The sequence below is a fragment of the Rhinoderma darwinii genome, chromosome 2 (genome assembly GCF_050947455.1).
Source record: "Rhinoderma darwinii isolate aRhiDar2 chromosome 2, aRhiDar2.hap1, whole genome shotgun sequence".
NCBI classification, from domain to species: Eukaryota; Metazoa; Chordata; class Amphibia; order Anura; family Rhinodermatidae; genus Rhinoderma; species Rhinoderma darwinii.
In genome coordinates, this window is record NC_134688.1 from 278,961,807 (window position 1) to 278,980,861 (window position 19,055).

General features: G+C 42.1%; 1 protein-coding gene across 1 annotated transcript; it reads right to left on the reverse strand.

Annotated features, from left to right (window-relative positions):
- Positions 1–629: 629 nt before the first annotated feature.
- Positions 630–16,870, reverse strand: STX12 (syntaxin 12). Its single transcript, XM_075850550.1, has 9 exons — positions 16,699–16,870; positions 14,542–14,611; positions 14,316–14,415; positions 13,594–13,731; positions 10,804–10,847; positions 7,840–7,945; positions 3,554–3,626; positions 2,149–2,231; positions 630–1,521 (listed from the first exon to the last, which is right to left on the reverse strand). The coding sequence occupies exons 1-9, from the start codon at positions 16,793–16,795 to the stop codon at positions 1,426–1,428; spliced, it is 807 nt and encodes a 268-aa protein (XP_075706665.1). The 5' UTR covers positions 16,796–16,870; the 3' UTR covers positions 630–1,425.
- Positions 16,871–19,055: the final 2,185 nt, after the last annotated feature.

Genomic DNA, 19,055 nt, shown 5'->3' on the forward strand with positions numbered 1-19,055 from the left:
TCCCAAGACGAAGTTGGTTTATTTGTACGTATGTTTAGCTTGGCTAATGACATTTTTATTTCTATGGATGGGAAATGGTGACCAGCTGTAGATGCTTCTGGCACAGCTCATTCCTGGGAAGAACAACAGGAGAGAGGCCAAAAAAACCAAGTCAAACTTTTCCATTAACAGCAGGATCTGTAACAAGCGCCGATCCATGATCGTTTACTCCATTCACAAGCAGCAATGATCGGGTGTATGGGGACAAATGATTGTTCGTCCGTATACAATTTGCATTTTGTCTACATTTTATGCTTCATAAAAGGCTTAGAAAATCATAAAAAAAATTCCCATCAGCCAAAAAAAGAGCGATTGCTTGTGTCGGCTTATCGCTACCCCGTTTACACAGGGACATAATCGGGAACAAGCTTTTGTTTCTGGCGTAAATTATAGCAAATCTATTGCCCGCTAGGCCCCAGGACAGCTGTAAAAAGGCAAAAAAAGCCCTAAATTATTAATTTGCGACTTTTTAATGAGAAATGTGTTGGGTCAGCTTTGTGAAGCCCATTCATACTGAAGCTGCTACCTCTTTGTATTCAGTGACCACACATAAATAAACCTAAATGAAGACACCACATAAAGGATATTTCCTAGTTTTATTCCTTTTACATATTTTAAATCCTATACATATATATATTGCTACTCTTCTGTGTGGCCCATCAACATCAAAAAGTAGAAAGAAAGTTAATATCAGACAAAGTATATACAAGAATATCACTATATATTAATGTGTATACACAAAGCCCACACGTCATAAGAATAATCCATTACTGTTGTCTAGCGAGTAGAAAATATTGCAGGGTTCCTTTTATTCAATATTAGTACTAGATTATGAATGTCATTTTTCTCAACACAGAAAAGCACTATGGAAAAATTAAAAAAAAACGAAATTTTATATACAACCTAAGGGCAGGCAAAAAAAGAAAATAACGTTGGGTGTACGTGTGCAGAGTAACAATGGTTAATAGGTGACAGTATCTACAAAGAGCTGGTCGATAGCCAAGAGGCGCACAGCAGCTGAATGAAAGATCAGTGTAGTGTAAATTAGAAAGACCCAAGTAATAATGTGCTATGGTGGGCCAGATCCACGGAAATCCTGGAGGTGACCCTTCATGTGGGCTATTAGTAAGTTAGCTGCATAGATAAATAACTAGTTATCCTTAGTTGTGTAAATTTACCCTTTAACCATGACATTCATACATCTCGACATCTACTGAACTTCTTGAAATCTTGTCGGTATCCGACATCAGTAACTTTTCTGAATACTGCCTCTTTACAATTAATTTAGGTGAACTTTTTGCACTATAGGAAGTTAATATTTACAGATAGCGAGGAGACATGATCGAAAAGACTTGGGCCCTCCTGTGGCAGGACAAGACACATGAATCAGGACTTCACAGAAAACCATATAATAATGCCCAGGATAACTGCCACAATAGCAAGGACGAGGGCTAGGATGCAAATCTTCTTCCGTGATTTTTTCTGCCGAAAAAAAAAAGGTTATTCATTCATATTGTACACTGCAGGGTTATAAAAAACATGTACCAATGTCACGCATTGCCAATCTCATATGTGCCATCATGCCCAGAAAGTGCAGAATTTAACTATTCTGGAACAAAAAATCAGCAGAAGACAAATACTAGGTGTCAATGCTTGGTATCAATCTACCTTATTCACGCCACCTATCACATGAGATATACTGCTTGCCGATATACCAACACGATCCTATTCTATGGTGAGCCGCTTTAGTTTCTGATCGGCTGTTCTCGGAAAGTCGAGCAAATGACGTACGGGCCCAGACTTTCTATTGAGCCCGTACACCATTTGCTCGGCTTTCCGAGTAGAGCCGATCAGAAACTAAGCAGCTCAGCGATCACCCGAGTGTTTCTGGTGGGGTCTCAGTGCTATGTCAGAAGGTTTTTGAAAGTATAGTTACTGTTTAAGGCTCATTTGTTTGTTTCTTCTACCCTCTCAGGAAGTCTCCGTTCCCTGCTTTTAACAAAAACATAGAATAGGTGGCAATAGAAGCCATTAGAATATTGGATTTAAGAGCTATGCCATCTTTGGAAAGATTTTTCCAAACTGCCGTTCAGTTTTAGTGCTGCTTACCTGGTAATATGATGCCCTCTGTAACTGCTCAGCGCCTCTTTCTACGTGAACTTCTGCACTTTCAACATTGGCTTCTATACTATCTGTATAAAAAAAATAAAAAATTACATTTTAGATTTCCAAAAAAAGGAGTCCAATAAACAGTAATTTTTAACCTAAAGGTCAACTTCACACAGCACAATCGTTAATAGTTCAAGCATAATAGTTCAAGTAGATCATAAAGAGGCGGCGCGGCCATTGATCTCTAGCGCCCTGCCTCAACATGGAAAGCACAATAAATGACAATAGATGCCTTCTGTGTTAATCCGTTTCTCCATTGGATGTCTTTTTTACCCAAGGCAGAGTGAGTATGTGCATCTGACAACTGACCCAAGGTTAAACCAGTTGACACGTTTCCTGGTGCGGCAATAAAATGTGTCATAGGGTAATAACCATGAGCTGCTACAATGTGGAAACCATACTATAACCATGAATACAGTTTTTCATGAATGATTTTTATTTTCAAGTTACATTCTAAATTCTTCTATTGGTTGTCAGGCCATATACAGCATAAGTGGGGAGTTATTATATATTGATTCTTACTGCATTCATATATACTTTGAGGGTGGAATAGCTCCTTAACAGTTAGCACTATCTAAATTAAAGGGGTAATGCAGCCCCTTCATTCTAATGATCGGTGGGAGTCCTAGAGGTCGGACCCCCCACTGGGGATATGGCAACACTTTATAAGATGGAAGGAACTCTTTAATAAAGGAAAAAAATGATCCAGTTTATCCCCTCCCCCTTATATGTTACAAATGCTGATGCCCCGTGCAGTTGTCACACACGCACGCACGAGCGCACGCAGGTATAAGTGAGGTCGTCTTGTCGTGGCAGGTGGGCTCACAATTTGAGCAAAATGTGCACTCACTATTGTAAGTAGATTCAATAGTAATGCATATTTATATAGTGTTTTACTAAAAAGGTTTTTGTTTTTTTTCAGAATTTTAATGATTTGTCTGCTCATAATAAAAAACATGGAATTAAACTAATCTGGAAAATGAAAGCCTCATAAGTGTTGTAGAAAAACAAAGTAAAAATAGTTCTAATATTCATAGCGGTTCCAAAGATATTGTTTAAAGAAGTTCATATCAGAAATATAATAAGATCAGTGACCGTTGGTCATGAAAGGGTTATTTAGAAAACTTCGACCACATTGCTCTACCCCTTAGGTTGGATGTTAATAAGTAGTTACGATAGTAGCTTTCAGCATCCCGATTAGTAAGCCAACATAATATATTGTGTATTAATTCAGGTCACATTTATAAACGGCTTTGCTAAAATATAACCATTATTTATTTCTATCCTTTTTCTATGTGTAGCAAAAAAAAAACAAAAAAAAAAAGTTGTGTAATGGGATTTTTACCTATCATTTCTCCTTGGTCATGAATCATTACTGCCAAGTCTTTAAAAATCTGATTCACATCAAGAATATCTGCCTGTAAGGTAGAAGCATAAAGTGCATTAGTGTGCGGTATCTATACCTACATTTAGGACATAGAATGTATACACAAGATAAAACATAATAAGATTAACGCTATTAGATTTATTTGAACCCCTTCCCTCTTTGGCCACTTTTGACCTTCCTGACAGAGCCTCATTTTTCAAATCTGACATGTTTCCCTTTATGTGGTAATAACTTCGGAATGCTTTTACCTATCCAAGCAATTTTCTCGTGACACATTGGACTTTATGTTACTGGCAACGTTTGCTCGATACATTCAGTATTTAATTGTGAAAAACACCAAAATTGAGCGAAAAAGTAACATTTTTCTAAATGTAAAATGGATCTGCTTGTAAGACAGGCAGTTATACCACACAAAATTGTTGCCAATTAACATCCCCCATAAGTCTACTTTAGATTGCCATCGTTTTTTGAACATCCTTTTATTTTTCTATGACATCACAAGGCTTAGAACTTTAGCAGCAATTTCTCACATTTTCAAGAAAATTTCAAAAGGCGATTTTTACAGGGGCCAGTTCAGTTCTGAAGTGGCTTTGAGGGCCTTATATATTAGAAACCCCAATAAGTCACCCCATTTTAAAAACTTCACCCCTCAAACTATTCAAAACAGCATTTAGAAAGATTCTTAAAGAGTTTCTGTCATCACATTATAAGTGGCCTATGTTCTACATAATGTGATCGGCGCTGTAATGTAGATTACAGCAGTGTCTTATTTAGAAAAATGATCATTTTTGACGGAGTTATGACCGATTTTAGCTTTATGCTAATGACTTTCTTAATAGAAAACTGGGCGTGTTTTGCTTTTTGACCAAGTGGGCGTTGTGGAGAGAATTGTATGACGCTGACCAATCAGCGTCATACACTTCTCTCCATTCATTTACTCTGCACATCGTGATCTTACTAGATCACGATGTGCAGCCACATACACACACACTGTTACTGAAGCGTCTATCACCTCCATCCAGGACGGGAGGTCTATTCACAATCCCTACACTTCGGTAACGTTTGTGTGGGATTTACAACACAGCAAGCGCAATCTCGCGAGATTACGCTGTAAATGACAGTTTACAGAGAGAGTACGCTTGCTGTGCTGTAAATCACACACAAACGTTACCGAAGTGTCGGGATTCTGAATAGACATCACGTCCTGGCTGGAGGTGATGTCTATTAACGCTCAGGACAATTGAGTAACGTTAGTGTGTGTGTGTATGTGGCTGCACATAGTGATCTAGTAAGATCACTATGTGCAGAGTACATGAATGGAGAGAAGTATATGACGCTGATTGCTCACTGATTGGTCAGCATCATACACTTCTCTCCACAACGCCCACTAGGTCAAAAAGCTAAACACGCCCAGTTGTCTATTAAGAAACTCATTAGCATAAAGCTAAAATCGGTCATAACTCCGTCGAAAATGATCGTTTTTCTAAATAAAAAAACACTGCTGTGATCTACATTAGAGCGCCGATCACATTATGTAGAAGATAGGGCATTTATAATGTGGTGAAAGAGCCTCTTTAACCCTTTAGATGTTTCACAGGAATTAAAGCAAAGTAGAGGTGAAATGTACAAATTTCATTTCTTTTTGTAGAAATTAATATTTAATCCATTTTTTTTTTTGTAACACAAAGTTTTACCAGAGAAACGCAACTCAATATTTATTGCCCAGGTTCTGCAGTTTTAGGAAATATTCCACATGTGGCCCTAGTGTGGTAATGACTGAAGCACTGGCCTCAGAAGCAAAGGAGCACCTAGTGGATTTTGGGGCCTTCTTTTTATTAGAATATATTTTAGGCACCATGTCAGGTTTGAATGGCTCTTGCGGTGCTAAAACAGTGGAAATCCCCCAAAAGTGACCCCATTTGGTAAACTACACACCTCAAGGAAATTATCTAGGGGTATAGTAAGCATTTTGACCACACCAGTTCATTGCAGAAATTATTGGAAGTAGGGCGTAAAAATTAAAATCATTTTTTTTCACTTCCACAAGGACTAAAGGCGAAAAAGCACCGCAAAATTTGTAAAGCAATTTCTCGAGTAAAACAATACCCCACATGTGGTGGACACACGCTGTTTGGAGACACAGTAGGGCTCCTAAGGGAAGGAGTGGCATTTGTCTTTTGGAAAAACGGCGCTCTGTTCTGATGGGTCGTGTTTTTACGCGGCCGTTTAAAAAAAAAAAACGGCCGTGAAAAAGTGCAGGTCACTTCTTGGGACGTTTTTAGAGCAGTTTTTCATAGACGTTCACCGCGTGGAATAAATAACATAATATTTTTATAGTTCAGGTGGTTACGGACGCAGCGATACCAAATATGTAAGGTTTATTTATTTTTTTCAATAATAAAGTACTTGATAACGGAACAGGACGATTGTGTTTTATTTTATTACTTGAAACTTTTATTATATGTTTTAAAACTTTTTTTTACACTTTTTTTCAAGTCCCACTAGGGGACTTGAAGGTCCAACAGTCACATATATATTTTTTTCTAATAAGCTGCATTACCTGTGTAGCGCAATGTATTAGATCTGTCAGTCATTCACCGACAGCAAGCCGATTAGGTTTCGCCTCCCGGCGGGACCTGATTGGCTTCCGTAATGGCAGAGCAGGCGGCCATTGTTAGGTCTCCTGTTGCCATAGCCGCCAGCCCTGACTGCATGGCAGGGCTGGCGATCTGATAGCAACCTCTAAGATGTAGCGTTCGCTGCGTCAAAGGGGTTAATGGCAGGGATCGGAACTAGCTCCGGTTCCTGCCGTTACAGGTGGATGTCATCCGTAACATACAGCCGACATCCCCCGCTGATGACGCCGGCCGGCGCCATCCTGCTGTCGGCTACAGAAGCCTTTCAGACTCCGCCGCCGGGCGGGTCATGGAATGCTTCCGCGCTAGGCATATCGGGAGGCCAGTATTAGGCCTCTAGTTGCCAGTGCAGCCACCAGAACCCCTGCAATTTCATTGCTGGGGCTCCGATGAGCTGCAAACAGCTTAAAGGGAACCGGTCACCAGGATTTCACCTATGGGGGCTGCAATTTTTTTTCCATCTCTGTATGTGTCGATTAACGACACATACAGAGATGGAATACAGCACATACAACCCCATTGAGAATGCGAATGGTAGCCGTTCCATTCACTATAGCGTACGCCGTCTGTGTGGGAACGACGTATGCGCCGCTCCCACACAGTCCAAAAGGAAGGTCTTCGGCCGAGCGACATCCGGCGCCATTTTCATGTGGACCGGAAGCCGCGGCCGGAGAGTAAGATGACTACTTCCGGTCGCGGCTTCCGGACATATGTTCCAGGCAGCGAAGACGCGAGGAGTAGGATCGGAGGCAGCAGCGGCGGCAGGAGCAGCTAAGTTATGTTTGTGTATGTGATGTGTGTGTATGTTCGTGTTATACTGTCTGATTACCACTGTATCTAATCCTCCTACACTGTGTGCCACCATTTTCTGAGCAAATGCACATTGTAGGAGGATTAGAAGATTCAACCACCTCCTTCTCCTGGCACTAGCCAGAATAAGGGAGGGGGGATTGTGTGAGGACACTAGAGCGTGTGTGTCTACACCAAATTTGCAGCATAAAGCAATGAGGTTGCTTTACCACATTGCAATGCTGCAATTTTGGGAATTGCTCCCTCTAGTGACCAGAACATGGAAATGTTATAAATTAGAATCTAATTTATAATATTTCCTGACTTGTGAAAAAATTAAAACAATGTTTAATCACTTAAATACTGTTTAACTGAAAAGAAAAAAATTCTAGTGACACATTCCCTTTAAATGCAGCGATCACGTTTGAGTGCTGCATTTAAGGGGTTAATGGCGGGGATTGATACGGCAAAATGAAGGAAGAACTAGCTTTCAATGACTTATCCATACGACAAATGTCGGGAAGGGGTTAAAGCGCCATTAACTCCAGGGCCACGTACATACAAAACACAGAAGCGTTTGAAGAACAACATGAGAAAATAAAAAGCAACAAGTACAATAAACAGAAGCTTACTGAATGAAAGAAATTTTAATGCAAACGGAAGGGATAGTTTCCATTCGTCGGTCCCTCGGACGGAAAGGTTGAATGGAACCCGAACGCCGATGTGAACAGGCCCTAAATTTAGTTCAGGACGTTCCATAAAGTGGTGGGGGTTGGAAGCCAGATGGTACATTCAATTATACATGTAATGCCATCTTACCTCTAATTTCTGGATCGCACTCTCTCTCTCTTTTATAAGTTCAAAGTCTTGTTCTGTGATTCCAAGATCTTCCTCTTGGCTTTGCATTTGGTTCCAATCTTCATTACTTTTTTAAAGTAAAAAAAGGAAAAAAAAATGCATTCAAAAGCATCAGTCACAAATTCCGCATGTCTATAAACCAATTGTCAGCTAGAGTGTCTCTAGTACATGACAGGAAGATGTAAATGTGTGCGATTCAAATATTAATATAAAATATCTCTGTCAAGGCATGGGAACAGTTACTTATGAGTGGAATCCACTTTTGTAAAATATGACTCCATAGACTGCGCACCTTAAAGAGGCTCTGTCACCACATTATAGGTGCCCTATCTCCTACATAAGGAAATCGGCGCTGTAATGTAGGTGACAGTAATGCTTTTTATTTAAAAAAAACGATATTTTTTCACAAAGTTAGGAGCGATTTAAGTTTATGCTAATGAGCTTTCTTAATGCCCAAGTGGGCGTGTTTTTACTTTCGACCAAGTGGGCGTTGTACAGAGGAGTGCATGACGCTGACCAATCGGCAACATGCACTCCTCTCCATTCATTTACACTGCACTAGCAATATAGTTATATCACTATGTGCAGCCTCATACACAAGCCCTAACATTACTACAGTGTCCTGATAATGAATACACATGACCATCCAGCCTGGACGTCATGTGTACTCAGAATCCTCACACTTCTGAATCTTTTTTTGTGAGATTCCGGCAAGTGAAACCAAATCTCATTTAGCTCCGAGATCTCGCGAGATTTCGTATCCGTTGCTGGAATCTCACAGGAAAGATTCAGAAGTGTCAGGATTCTGAGTACACATGACGTCCAGGCTGGATGGTCATGTGTATTCATTATCAGGACACTGTAGTAATGTTAGGGCTTGTGTATGAGGCTGCACATAGCGATATATCTATATCGCTAGTGCAGTGTAAATGAATGGAGAGGAGTGCATGATGCCGATTGGTCAGCGTCATGCACTCCTCTGTACAACGCTCACTTGGTCGAAAGTAAAAACACGCCCACTTGGGCATTAAGAAAGCTCATTAGCATAAACTTAAATCGCTCCTAACTTTGTGAAAAAAGATCGTTTTTTTAAATAAAAAGCATTACTGTCACCTACATTACAGCGCCGATCTCCTTATATAGGAGATAGGGCACTTATAATGTGGTGACAGAGCCTCTTTAAAGGGGAAATCCTGTCAAAATGATCTTCCAATATGTCCGATATGTGTGAGATGTCATTTGTGAGGTATGTGATCTATGGCTAAAGGCCCTTTTACACCGGTAGATGATAGGCTGAACGTATGTTCGCACGAACGCTTGTTTACGATTTCCCCGTGTAAACAGCAGCAATCCGCTGACAAAAGAGCAAACGTTCCTTTGTCAGTTGAGTGCATCTTTTATGCGGCCAAAAATAAAATCATCATTTGTTGGCAGCACATCTCCCCGTGTAAGCGGGATGTGCTGCTGACCAGATGCAAACTGTATGGGGAAGAACAATCTTAACGATTGTTCGTCCCCATATCCACAATCATTGCTCCATGTAAATGAAGCAAACGAGCGCCGGTCAACATACAGTCGCCTGGCACTCGTTACGGGCCAGCAAATCTGTGTAAAAGGGACTATCGGGTATATTTACACAGCAAATTTGTTGCAAACATTTCTACGACTTAAAATCTATTCCATACTTCTGAAATGGTTTTTTTTTCTGCAAACCCTATTCAGATGAAGGACAGTCACAGGAATTTGTCACATGTGAATATACCCTAAGGATATCCCACAGGCAGGATATCATGCAGGTTTTCTGCAAAAGAAAACTTGCATCAGAATGTCAAAAAAATATAGGTAAATCAATCAGTCACAGAAATCTGCAGCAAATTTTTGCTGCGGATATTGCTGCACTTTTACCTGCGGGATTAGTGTGATTTCCAGCAGTTGGAAATCTATGGACCAAATCTCCGTTCAGAATACGCAGAATAAATTGACATTGCGGATTAAAAAGACGCACTGCTGAACACTTTACAATTTTTCTGCATTTTTTTCCCACAGTGTGTGGCTGAGCTTTTGCAGAAACCGCATTTACATTGCTGCTGACAGAAACGCTGCGTTAGTTACGCACAGAATTCTGTTGCTGAAATTCTGTCGTGTTTAAAGATTTGTGGGAACCCAGCCTAATAGCCTTCCAGAATCAAAGCTCTCTATAGAGTGCTGGAACTGCTGTGGCAGAGATCAGAGATTTCTGATACTGTCCTGCCTTATGCACACAGCCATATTAAGGCTCAGTGTGGTAGAGCTGTAATATGGCACAAAGGACATGATTGGGGCCATATTGTGGTATAGTCCATCACATGCTGTATTATGAAGGGATTTTCCCCTTTATTCATATTATAAATCCCTTTCGATCTTGAAATCAGTGGCAGTTCCAGATCCCCAAGGAGTTCTTCTCATGTGTATCTCACTTATCAGAAGATCATTCATTGCAGATTTCCCCTTTAAGAGCTCGAACACTGAAATTGAATTGTATTTCAAATTTGACTCCCAAGAAGCAATCTCACAATCCACCACTGGAGGAGCAGTTGTGAAAAGTACATGGAACACTACTACATAGAAGTGGATTTCACCCTTAAAAAATAGGTTGTCCCACCTGGATGTCCCCTCTAATAATAAAAGCTGCACTGGCAATCAGCTGATCTAATATCCCACTGCTGACAGGGAAAAAGCAGTATTACACAACGCCCATTCATGTGGATGGGAAATCATGTAATACACAGCCTAGCAAGGATACCCCTCCATCTGAGATCTATATACTCAGGTATATTGTATTACAGGTATGTTGCATTGTGTTTATAACATAGGTCAGTTACAGAATGACTGTGGATCTAGTGGATTTTTGCACAGGTCAAAGATTCATTCTAAAATTGCACTTACTTGTCGAATGAAACAAGCGGTTCTTCCTTCTGCCTTTCATCACCCTAAAAGAAAATTAACAAAAAGGAAGTTTCTCGATATAAAAATGCCGCTAATAATAGTTTAAGAATAAAATTAGCCAAACTGTAGCTGGTAGGACACTGGTTTTCTTAGGCACATATGAGATCTTTACATATTAATAAATAACACTTTTCACTTGAGTCCTAAAATACCAAAAGTACTCTGTAGCTTGCACCATCTTGATACATTTGGCGCAATTTGCGTCACATTCTGTGTAAAGTATAATTCTTACAACATTATTGATAAATGTGCAAAATTGTGTCCCTAAAATGGGTTTTAGAGTTAAACATCTATGGAAAATGTTGTACCACTAGAATGGGGATGAGCTGCAATACCAGACATAGCCCATGTTCAAGTGTGGAGCCGTTTTCTTTTTCTAATGTTATACCACCCTTTTAACTCCTTGCCGCAGTCATTTTTCGTTTTCTTCCTCCCCACCTTCCAAAAGCCATAACTTTTTCTTTTATATAGCCATGTGAGGGCTCGTTTTTTGCAGGATTAGTAGCTGTTCTTCACGGCACCATTTATTGTACCATATAATGTACTGGGAAACTGGAAAATAATCTTTGTGGTGTGGAATTAGAAAAAAAAATGTCATGCCTCCAGTGTTTTTTAGGTTTTATTTTTATGGTGAAAAAATAAATAAAAATAAAGGCTTTAGTATCGCTATATTCTTCCGTCAATTGAGTGGTGTGATGGCTTGTTTTCCTGGGGCGAGCTTTAGTTTTAATTGGTATCATTTTAAGGTAAATGCGACTTTTTGATCACTTTGTATTTTATTTATTTGTGGGAGACTAGGTGACCAAAAATCAGCAATTCTGGCAGTTTAAATTTTTTACAGCATTCCCCGTACGAGTTAAATATTGTAATAGTGCCTCTTCGTCAGTAAAAGTACAAACAGATTATTTTTATTTCATTTTTACATTACTTTTGGGGGAAAATGGAAAAAGTTTTTTTTTGGGGAACTTGTTTACACCTCATAGCAGCTCATTGTGGATCTGTAGATCCGGTAGTGTGAATCACAGCTCTAATATAAAACTACAGGTTACGTTATGCACAGTGCTGCTAAATGTACCGCCTGCCCATTCACATGCATGCAGACATGGACACCGTTTATCTCTCCTGCAGCAACCGCAGTGTGAGAATAATTTACATTAATAAACAGTTTTAGGTCATTCTCAAATGTTTCAAGAACTGCAACTTTGAGTGGTTTCCGCCGCTCTAGGTCCTTTTTTAAGAAGTGGGCAAAGCTTAGCAGAAGGGGACAGGGACACACGGCCTGATACATTTACTATAATTTACTTCAGAAATGGGTGTTAATCATAGCGGAAATCTATGCCAGCTCCTGGCTGGTGTCTATTTTACTCTGAGGCGAACGGACAGCCGAAGATGCGACAAATTTATTAAGACCCATCTTAACATTAATCTTACTCCTGCTTGTTTTTTATGATATGCCAGTCTTCATAAATTCCCCCCTTTATGGTGATTGTCTATTATATTTTAGTTACTAGGACCGGGAGAAACCCATTCAAAAAGGCACATTATGCACCGGTGCAACGAGCGCCGATCAACGAGACATTGTTGATCGGTGCTCGTTTGCTCGTGTCACAAGGAGCTATGGATGAGGACGAGCGGTCGTTACTCCGATCGCTCGTCCCTATCCATTATTATAATGTTGGCAGCGTGTCTCCCTGTTTACACAGGAAGATGTGCTGCCGACAACAATATTTTTTTTAAACGATACAACCAGCAGATGGACAATTGTTTGCCCGATAATTGCCCAGTGTAAAACCCCCATTATAGTTCAGAGATAAAGGAATGACGCTATCAGACTAGGCTAAACCCTTCTCCCAGGGCATCACTGGATGAGGCAACAGTCATTCATTACATTCTGTTTCTGCTGGCATCAGTAGGAACCCAGAAGTGCCTGCTGACAGAGAGACTCTTTCGCAAAGACTAAGGGTATGTGCACACACACTAATTACGTCCGTAATTGACGGACGTATTTCGGCCGCAAGTACCGGACCGAACACACTGCAGGGAGCCGGGCTCCTAGCATCATAGTTATGTACGATGCTAGGAGTCCCTGCCTCGCTGCAGAACAACTGTCCCGTACTGTAATCATGTTTTCAGTACGGGACAGTAGTTCCACGGAGAGGCAGGGACTCCTAGCATCGTACATAAGTATGATGCTAGGAGCCCGGCTCCCTGCACTGTGTTCGGTCCACTACTTGCGGCCGAAATACGTCCGTCAATTACGGACGTAATTAGTGTGTGTGCACATACCCTAAGACTTGCAGACCATATCCATTTGAATACCAGCAGTTTTCTGCTCTAAGGGTATGTGCACACACACTAATTACGTCCGTAATTGACGGACGTATTTCGGCCGCAAGTACCGGACCGAACACAGTGCAGGGAGCCGGGCTCCTAGCATCATACTTATGTACGATGCTAGGAGCCCCTGCCTCTCTGCAGGACAACTGTCCCGTACTGTAATCATGTTTTCAGTACGGGACAGTAGTTCCACGGAGAGGCAGGGACTCCTAGCATCGTACATAAGTATGATGCTAGGAGCCCGGCTCCCTGCACTGTGTTCGGTCCGGTACTTGCGGCCGAAATACGTCCGTCAATTACGGACGTAATTAGTGTGTGCACATACCCTAACAGTACCAATAGGTTCTACTTGCATATCATATAATGCAAAGACAAAGCTAGGACTGAACTTACTGACAGACGGGACCCGGCTCTGGCACGTGCTACTGTCTCCTTTTCCTTCTCTGACACTTGTCTCTGGACAGCTTGGAAACGGTTGAGTGCAGTGGAAAAATCATTCATAAGACGCTCCTTCTGCAGTTTTTGCTGGCGCTGTAAGAGAGGGCAAACAATAGTGACCACTACAGACAATTATACTGTAAATATTAACACTAAAAAAGGGCCCCAAATGGTTTGGGTGGAGAGTGAAGTACCTAGAACTCTTAATTCTGTATGGGATTTAGCAGGTTTATATTAATCCACCTTGTCTTTATTTACATGATGGACATTTAACTTGGACATATGTATTTTTTCAACCGTTCTATGTAAGGCTGCGTTCAGATCAGCATCAGGGCTCCGTTCCGACATTCCGTCGAAATTTTCCGTCGGAACGAAGCCCTGACTGACACAAACGGAAACCATGGGTACATAAATACCGTAGTCGACTACGCTATTCATTCCGTCAAAACCACGGAACCCCTGCACAACGGAGACAAATGGAAACCATTGGCACCGGATCCGTCACCATTGAAATCAATTGTGATGGAAACGGAAACCTTTGGTTTCCGTTTGTCTCAGACAAGGCTCCGTTGACAGGAAAATTTTGACGGAACGCCGGACCGGAGCCCTGACGCAGATGTGAACGCAGCCTAACATGGAATTTGTTATATTGCAATTTTTAATAAAAATAACATTACCTGCTCCGTGGGAGACAATGAAGTGGGAACACATGCAAGATCCTTCAAGTAAGTGTTGGTTTCCTTGGCTAAAACATTGGTGGAATGCTGAATCTGTTGACTGCACACAGAGGAAAAATAGGAATTCAATTAAACACCAACAACACATGAACAGAAGTGCGGAAAAAGAAAAGAAAGTAATTTATACATTCTGTAAAAAATAAATAAAATAATTGCGATTACTTACAGGTTCTGTTGAAGTTTACTAGAATCTTTACTGGTTCCAAGTTGATTTAACAAGGTCCGAATCTGAGAAGCTAAATTATAAAGAATGAGAGGTTTTAATCTAGTAGGACAAGCTAAAAACAGAGACAAATCAACCACATGTTTAAGGGATTAGCCCCTTTCAGAATACAGCCTCCTCGGTGACCAGTTGATCGCCATAGGTCTGGCTGATGAAACATGCATGTGGCCATATATTTCCCGTGCAAATACTCAAGCAACCACATCATTTTTTTACCACTCTAGCTGGAGCTCAGCGCTGCCAGCTCTTCGTAACTGCCATAGACTTCAGTGGAGGGAGCCAACACGCCATAAAGGCTCAAGATGGGAATACCCCTTTAACATATGACTGGCACGTTTTCTCACTTGGGAATAAGGCTGGGTTTACACGACCATGTTACGTCCGTAATGGACGGAACGTATTTCGGCCGCAAGTCCCGGACCGAACACACTGCAGGGAGCCGGGCTCCTAGCATCATACTTATGTACGACGCTAGGAGTCCCTCTCCGTGGAACTACTGTCCAGTACTGTAATCATGTTTTCAGTACGGGACAGTAGTTCCACGCAGAGGCAGGGACTCATAGCGTCGTACATAACTATGATGCTAGGAGCCCGGCTCCCTGCACTGTGTTCGGTCCGGGACTTGCGGCCGAAATACGTCCGTCCATTACGGACGTAACATGCTCGTGTGAACCCAGCCTAAGTGTGTCAATGGATAACAAGCTGCTACCGGAAAAATGAGTATAAGGCACACAACCCCGTTATAATGTGTAGTTAGAGAACATATACAATGTGATTCCTTGTTGGGACCCCCAGAGCTCAAGGAGCTCTGTAGGGTATCTGAACCCATTCGCTATTGCTCAGACATTTAGAATCTCCAACAGTGTTAGCAATGGAGTTTGTTGGCTTATTTCGAGCACGGTGTAGGAGAATGCAAATGATGGAAGTCTCCAACAGTGTTATTTCTCAGCCCTTTTGTTTTTGGAATCACGAGGGTTTCCAGCTGGCGTTATTGCTATCAAATGTCAGAATATTTCAGTGGAATTCCCCTTTAACTCCTTGCCAAAATTTGACGTAGGGTTACGACATAGCCAGCAAGGTGAAGTATGGAGCGGGTTTACGGGCCGAGTCTGCTCCATACTAAACGGGTATTGGCGCTATGCTACAGCTGAAACTTCACTGCAAGGAGTGGGATCCCGCTCGTTAAAGTCCAAGGATGTTGCGGTCAATAGCGACTGCGGCGGTGTACTCCGTAAAACAAAACCCCAAATAGAGGAATCACAGTTTTCTTTTCCCATTCCACCCCACAAAGAATTTTTTCACTTTCCCAGTACATTATATGGTACAATAAATAGTGGCATGAGAAACTATAACTTGTCCCGCAAAAAACAATCCCTCATACGGCTATGTCGATAGAAAGAAAAAAAAATTATATGGCTTTTAGAAAGTAGGGAGGAAAAAGTGAAAGGAAAAATAAAAACTGAAAATGGCTGCAGTGACAAGGGGTTAAACATCAATACGAAATCAGGTGTGTATTATTCAGCATCTCGTTCACAACTTCACCTCCATCGTAGATTATTATCGGATATTTAGCGCCTATCAAAACAATTCAAGAAGTCATTTGTAGGTCAGAAATTTTCCATCATAAACAAAGCCTTGTTCTTCCAGAGCTCTACAAGCACAAGACTTTAATAAAAATCACAGGATACTTCACTACGATCACAAGGTTCCTGCCCAGTGATACAGAAAATAGTACATGATATATGGGAAGAATGGTCTGTACATTAGAATGTCATCAATGCTGTGAAGTCAGATCTCTTGTAAACTGCAGGACATGTAGGGATGTGGTCGCTTTCCGGTCACTTCCTGACACTTAGCTGCCCTATGTAATACGCGGATCCTAGTCACTGGCACTAGGTGTGGACACACAGGCAGTAATACACACAGATGCACAGGCTGACGCGGTTGTTATTCGCCGTAGTCACAGAACTAGCTATGTACATTAACGATAGACGTAAACAGAAAAACCCCATAACCCCTGATCCCCAAACCCGATCACATGACAAGCGATCGGCGACCACATCGCAGCTGTCACCAGGACAACACGCCTGCCATGCTCACTGTTGTTCGTGATTCTCTGGATGTTGCCACTGCATGTCTGGATGATGCTGCTGAAGTCTCGCCCCCGGGCTGTGCTGTGTGGCCACTGGCCGGACATGGTGCTGTCTGCTCGGCCTGTATCTGCTCCGTCTATCGTGCCGGTCACAGAAACAATGCGCAGCCGCACAGCAACGCCCGCGGGTGAGGTGACGTCAGGAGGAGGCGCGGCGAATCAGCTTCTATTTCTCCGCGACGAGCAATGAGTGGGAGTGGCTATAGATCAGCTGGTCCTTAGCTGCGAGTTCAGTATAAGTAATGATGTGTTCCTTCATTGTTGAAACTAGATGCCATACATTGTATCCTGTCCTGTACTGAAGTGCCTAGAATGTATGTTCTCTGTTCAGGGTCTCCCTGCAGCCATACATTGTATCCTGTCCTGTACTGAAGTGTCTAGAATGTATGTTCTCTGTTCAGGGTCTCCCTGCAGCCCATACATTGTATCCTGTCCTGTACTGAAGTGCCTAGAATGTAAGTTCTCTGTTCAGGGTCTCCCTGCAGCCCATACATTGTATCCTGTTCTGTACTGAAGTGCCTAGAATGTATGTGCTCTGTTCAGGTTCTCCCTGCAGCCCATACATTGTAGCCTGTCCTGTACTGAAGTGTCTAGAATGTATGTTCTCTGTTCAGGGTCTCCCTGCAGCCCATACATTGTATCCTGTCCTGTACTGAAGTGTCTAGAATGTATGTTCTCTGTTCAGGGTCTCCCTGCAGCCCATACATTGTATCCTGTTCTGTACTGAAGTGCCTAGAATGTATGTGCTCTGTTGAGGGTCTCCCTGCAGCCATACATTGTATTCTGTCCTGTACTGAAGTGTCTAGAATGTATGTTCTCTGTTCAGGGTCTCCCTGCAGCCCATACATTGTATCCTGTCCTGTACTGAAGTGTCTAGAATGTATGTTCTCTGTTCAGGGTCTCCCTGCAGCCCATACATTGTATCCTGTTCTGTACTGAAGTGCCTAGAATGTATGTGCTCTGTTGAGGGTCTCCCTGCAGCCCATACATTGTAGCCTGTCCTGTACTGAAGTGTCTAGAATGTATGTGCTCTGTTCAGGTTCTCCATGCAGCCATACATTGTATCCTGTCCTGTACTGAAGTGTCTAGAATGTATGTGCTCTGTTGAGGGTCTCCCTGCAGCCCATACATTGTATTCTGTCCTGTACTGAAGTGTCTAGAATGTATGTGCTCTGTTCAGGGTCTCCCTGCAGCCCATACATTGTATCCTGTTCTGTACTGAAGTGCCTAGAATGTATGTTCTCTGTTCAGGGTCTCCCTGCAGCCCATACATTGTATCCTGTCCTGTACTGAAGTGTCTAGAATGTATGTTCTCTGTTCAGGGTCTCCCTGCAGCCCATACATTGTGTCCTGTCCTGTACTGAAGTGTCTAGAATGTATGTTCTCTGTTCAGGGTCTCCCTGCAGCCCATACATTGTATCCTGTTCTGTACTGAAGTGCCTAGAATGTATGTGCTCTGTTGAGGGTCTCCCTGCAGCCCATACATTGTAGCCTGTCCTGTACTGAAGTGTCTAGAATGTATGGGCTCTGTTCAGGTTCTCCATGCAGCCATACATTGTATCCTGTCCTGTACTGAAGTGTCTAGAATGTATGTGCTCTGTTGAGGGTCTCCCTGCAGCCCATACATTGTATTCTGTCCTGTACTGAAGTGTCTAGAATGTATGTGCTCTGTTCAGGGTCTCCCTGCAGCCCATACATTGTATTCTGTCCTGTACTGAAGTATCTAGAATGTATGTTCTCTGTTCAGGGTCTCCCTGCAGCCCATACATTGTATCCTGTCCTGTACTGAAGTGTCTAGAATGTATGGGCTCTGTTCAGGGTCTCCCTGCAGCCATACATTGTATTCTGTCCTGTACTGAAGTGTCTAGAATGTATGGGCTCTGTTCAGGGTCTCCCTGCAGCCATACATTGTATTCTGTCCTGTACTGAAGTGTCTAGAATGTATGGGCTCTGTTCAGGGTCTCCCTGCAGCCATACATTGTATTCTGTTCAGTACTGAAGTGTCTAGAATGTATGTGCTCTGTTGAGGGTCTCCCTGCAGCCCATACATTGTATCCTGTCCTGTACCGAAGTGCCTAGAATATATGGGCTCTGTTCAGGGTCTCCCTGCAGCCATACATTGTATCCTGTCCTGTACTGAAGTGTCTAGAATGTATTTTCTCTGTTCAGGGTCTCCCTGCAGCCCATACATTGTATTCTGTCCTGTACTGAAGTGTCTAGAATGTATGTTCTCTGTTCAGGGTCTCCCTGCAGCCCATACATTGTGTCCTGTCCTGTACTGAAGTGTCTAGAATGTATTTTCTCT

Coding starts and splice junctions, on each gene's coding strand:
- STX12 (XM_075850550.1), bottom strand. CDS start 16,795: ATGTCCGGCCAGTGGCCACACAGCACAGCCCGGGGGCGAGACTTCAGC. Junction 14,612..16,698: donor CCAGAGAATCACGAACAACA/GTGAGCATGGCA, acceptor TTTATAATTTAG/CTTCTCAGATTCGGACCTTG. Junction 14,416..14,541: donor AGTAAACTTCAACAGAACCT/GTAAGTAATCGC, acceptor CTCTGTGTGCAG/TCAACAGATTCAGCATTCCA.